Here is a 5,192-nt window from a genome sequence, read left to right as displayed (position 1 = left end):
ACGGCAATTCCGATGATCAAGATCAACGCGCCAACACCGCCGCCTTCTCGCTGGGTTTAAGGATGAAATTGGCAGACGTTGTGTTATATAAACCTCGCTTTGACTGAAGCTTACCACTCGTCATGTTCTGCCGGTTCCCTCATTTTCATTCGGGTTTATCCTGATCTGTCTACCTACTCACGCAATGGCGGACGATGCCGGAAACAACATGTATGACATCGCAGGGTTGGTGCTGGCAAGCGTCATTGGGGTAGTATTCCTTGCAGCATCGATATACTGTGTCTATATTAGATACTCAAACTGGCGAGCGCGCGATTATGATGCGTGTGGACATGGTATGGACACTGCCAGGATATCTTTTCTTTGTTTCCACTATCGAGGTTAAGATGCTAACAGAGATATCAGCGCCAGGAAAACAACACGGCTCGCAATCATAATGGCTCAGGAGTTCTTAGCTTCTGGGCAAGTATGGATATGACAGATCTATACACTATCATGAGCGACGTGCCTGTAAAATTGGAGAGTGTAGCTATATCCAAAAGTTGCCAGTCCTATGAACTTGTCTTTGGAGGAAAAATGACGTGTAGTTGTCCATACTCCGAATAGAGTTTTAAATCGCAATATCGACATGTTCACGACTAATTTTCGTGGTTCTTGAGTCTGACAGCTTATATAGGGATGAAAAGATCCGTGTCACTTTACGTTTAAATGATACAATTTCAAAAGCATCCTGACAATATATGCTGCTAATCCTCCGTAGTTTACTGAGAAGATGTATCAAGAAAACGTCACAAACATCGTTGTGTTGCCCCGATACATCATTCATCAAACCGTCTTCCAGTAGACTAGTAACGGTGAAGAGCCTCTGCAACCCCCGAATCGTTCTAAACCACCTATTATTGTCGGACATATGATTGCCATTAGCGGACCATTCTTGCTATCTTGGTATCTTGAACGCGTTGGAGAATAGAGACGATCATGCGCAGCGGAAAGTGAGTCCAGTCTGCATCCTCTAGCCGCAAGCCCCCAAAACAATCCATGGAGACAACGAGCCCTTGCAAGAATGCTGGCCAGGATTTTGAGGTCGCTCAGGTATCACCAAATCCTAGGAATGCGAAAGGATTCTTGCAAAGGATGCCAACACGTATGTATATCTGGATCTGGATAGCCGGTGCAGCCATCATAGTTGCTGTAATTGTTTTAGTCCTGAGAGGGTGCGTTTGCTGTGTCAGGCATTACAGCAGACAGCGTGGTCGACCACGGTCTTCGACAGGCTCAGCGATATAGATCTTCCTCTGCAACGAATGGTGTTATGTTATCATCTCTTCGGTACGCATTTACAACCCTTGTCCCTGAACACATCACCTGTGATCTTCATTGAACAGCGTTAAGTGCTAAGTCTGAGATTACTTTCAATCGTATCGTAACTGCACCAGTATCTGTCATAAACTCAACATATAAAGGACCTACAGAACGTACTAGTGTCAAGTTGTGTGGAGAACTTTTGTCAATAAAATTCCGACACTCGGCTATAACGATCACGGCCAGGAACAAAATGGATATTGCGATAGTCTTTATTATTGTCTTTGTGATCTTCGTCATATTGATGGTCGCCATACTCGTTTGGAGGGAATCCTTGAGGTCGCAGTTCAAAGCCGCGAGCGAGTCCTCTTATTTCATCAGACGCAGATAAGGTCCGCGACTCAAGTGTGTTATCTGGCAGGAGCCTTTTAAATTAATTTAACAATTTGTTTCTTTAAAGATTTGCTTGCACTGTGAAAAACTCAACCGACAATACAGTGTTAGCCTTTCGAAGAAGATGTAAATACTTGTGGTTATTCAAGTTCTCCTACCTAGTCCTAATTTCCACACCCCATCTCCTTTTATGGGTACTTAACGGTTTCAACCCACAGTGGCTAGATTTATAGATCACATTTCTTTCACTTGGTCTTAATAACACTTGTCACTTCCAATGCTGGAATCATCCCTGTCGTGAAGTGCGTATTCTAATCAAACGACCACAGACGCTGAGCTGTAAGATACTGACTCAATCATACGGGAATTTGGCAAGCATTGCTCTCTAGGTATTGAGTATATAAAGGCTATAACGTTCAATGAGTAATCTACATTCTCTTCTCTCTCTAATTCGAAATAGATATAATAGCTCAAGAATATCAAATAGAGGCAAGATGGAGGATTACATGATCGCCCTGCTCGTTCTCATCGCCCTAGTTGCAGCAGGTCTTTTATTTCTCTGCATGTCTGGGGTGCAAAAATGGGCGCATGTTGCAAGGCCCTGTTCGCCATACGTGCCGATCCGAGATCGCGTGCAAGGCATAGGCGGCGCAATGCCCCTGACGAGATTTCTCACTCTTGAACAGGCCTTACATTCATCAACTTGGGAATGCCCAATTCTGCTGGTCAAGCCATAGGTGTGTTCACTATAAAGGAGAAAACCCATATATATAGAACTATAATCGCTTGAATACGCACACGTTATCCACCATGATCTCGACGTATCTTCTCTGGGGGACCAGGCACCCATTGTTCTGTGTAGGCGTGAAAGAGACAAAGAACAGCCAGATCTTCATCTCAAAGACTGGCAAATAGAGTGAATTGTCCTCACTAGGAATGACTATAATACGGCAGCACCTCATTCGCGGGTCTCCCAAGTCACTCGTTTGCTTTGGTTTCCAGGTTTACTCAGCTTCCAATACTCCCACAACATCCATACCAGTTTCTCCAGTAACGCTTGCTGATTTCTTAGCCGTCATAAGCGCCCGACTTTTCACGATGGTTCTCAGTTCCAATGCGCAAACGGTCCTTGCTGTGGTGGTCATCTTGGCTGTTATCATGGGCGTGGGCGCTGGTCACTACGCGTATCGTCACAGGAGAACGCTCGACGAGGAGGCTGACCCGGACCGGTCATCAGTGTAAGTATCCCGGTACTAGACTTTTTGTTGACGTGCTGATATACCAACATAGGACGCCGCTCTGCCACTCGCGAAGAGGCGGTCCACTGCGCGACCTGGGCCAGGTATAGAAAGCGAGTTGAAGGTGAGCTGCCCTCGCTGACATCTTGACTGATAGAAGTGATAGAGGTGAGAGGAGACCCATGACAAAGGATAATACAACAATTTTTTCTGCTCGATGTATGCAGCTTTCTCTCGTGATTTCTTTGTTCTTCGTTTTTGCTTCACGAGTGTCCTTCGAGTTTGAGACTGGGGCTCTGGCACCTCCCGCGTCCCTGTTGTTTCGCCAACAAACCTTTGTTTACTTTCCTGATATTTTCTACAAAGCACCTCGACAAAGACATTGTGGAAGGAACGCAGTTCTTGCGATGACCACATGCCATATAACAACTCTCAAAGTGCTATCGACCACTTGATGCTCCTAGAAATATCAGGTCAAGCTTCGCTGCGCTTTCTCGATCCCGACAAACCCCCTTTTATCTTCCACCCTTGCTCATCTGCGGTGATCCAACGATCATCTACCTTGCTGCAGGACAGCAAGAGAGCAAATATCCAGAGCACCTCCACCATTCATATTCGTTTCGCCGTTCCCTTCCCAGAAACCATGACGCAGAATTGGGCACCAGCGTTCGTCGTCATCGGGCTGATAGCAATGCTGAACATCTGCGCGTCCGTGTACGCAGTCTTCCGCGATCGCCAGGTGAGGGAAGAGGGCCAGGACATAGAAATGGGAGACTATAACAATGTTTGGTTTCCGTGGCGCATACCAGACGACGAGCTTCTTGGGAGCAGCAGCGCAACCTGAAGACAGAGGAGGATGGCGAAAAAGGGCTATATTAGCATAGGTAAGTCTGCCGTTTTTCTTTCGACATGGGCAACCATATTGGAGATCCCAGTGGATTTTCAACTACTAATAAAATAGGCCATCTTATCATCAGTGATGAGCGAGTCGGCCAAATTTCTTCCCCAACTCAGTGAACTCAGCACATTCCGTGACGATTCGAGTTGCCGCATATTTCTGCGACGCGGCAGATGGGACCAGGCTATCGAGTTCCACTTAAATAGTGATATCACGCGTAACACAACATCGACATCGGCAAGGCTTGGGAGACATATAAGTGGCAGCGGAAAGCAACAAGTAGACGCAGGGCCCGGAATAACTCGACGGAGCCTCTGTTCCCCCAGAATCTTTATTTCTCATGCCTCCTCTATTTTGACATGACTAATGGACATTCAAATATCCTCTCTATCCTTTGCGACTTGGTATCCTCGCTCTTGTGCGCATACACCTCGCCATGAGAGAACGAAGAAACAAGAACCAATCAACTCTTGATTTCAAAGCTTGTTGTTGCACACGCCGGTCCAATAAAAAAAAGGTCGTGTCGGTCGAGGTGATCGTCGAACCAAAAGTAAAGGTGGTAGACGCCCATAACGCCGTTCTGTATGTCGTCTTAATGGAAGAAACGCCAGACAAATGACGGCCTGTGTACAAGTATGAGGCCGCAAAACGGGAAATATATACACAGAAGCGGACCGGCTTATATCCTTGGGGTGTAAAAATGTCCCCGAGCCCGAGCCGATTCTCTGTCCGAAATCGCTTGCCAGCCATGCCTGCTGGTCTTAGGAAAGGCTGATGTTTCGTGGGTGACAAGTATAGTCGGATGCCATTTGCAATTGGCACAAGACGGTGATGGGTCCATCGGCAGAGCTAGCTCAGGAATCTTTAGGGTGCCAGATACCAGCTCCCAGAGGCTTGGAAATACCAACGCCAACACCGACGGCAATACCAATTATGAGAAGTCCGATCAGGATCTTAACGATAATTCGGTTCCTCTTGCTGAGGTGTGCCAGGCAATTGCACGATCGCTTCATCTTAGCAGCCTTGGCCTTTCGTTTCCAGTGGTCCTTGCCAGGCCACATCTCGCAGTCATTGGTCGCCAGCTTGCTGCAGCGCAGCGATTTCCTGCTGTTGAACTGCTGCTCGCTGGAAGAGGTGACCATTGCCTCGATGTCTGTGTCGAAGGGATTATTGCAGTTGCGTGTGCTCGGAGTCGACGCCTCCGAGGTTCGCACCATATCGATGCTGAGGCCGTTCTTCTCGGCGGTGGGAGTGAGTGTGTCGGAGTCATGAGAGGAGTGATCTGAGACGTGGGTTGCGGTGCGGACCGTCAATGGCACGGTAGGCATGCCTGCCTTCTCGTCGATGACTGGAGAGGCCAT

General features: G+C 47.4%; 1 protein-coding gene across 1 annotated transcript; it reads right to left on the bottom strand.

The window, feature by feature from the left end:
• Nucleotides 1-4,685: 4,685 nt before the first annotated feature.
• On the bottom strand, nt 4,686-5,192 carry UCRPA7_5781 (hypothetical protein; the record flags this gene model as incomplete). The annotated part of the gene is made up of 1 exon (XM_007918325.1): nt 4,686-5,192. The coding sequence occupies one exon, from the start codon at nt 5,190-5,192 to the stop codon at nt 4,686-4,688; it is 507 nt and encodes a 168-aa protein (XP_007916516.1).

Source organism: Phaeoacremonium minimum (assembly GCF_000392275.1).
Source record: "Phaeoacremonium minimum UCRPA7 unplaced genomic scaffold PA7_03_scaffold_435, whole genome shotgun sequence".
Lineage (NCBI taxonomy): Eukaryota > Fungi > Ascomycota > Sordariomycetes > Togniniales > Togniniaceae > Phaeoacremonium > Phaeoacremonium minimum.
This window is presented reverse-complemented; position numbering and strand designations above follow the sequence as displayed.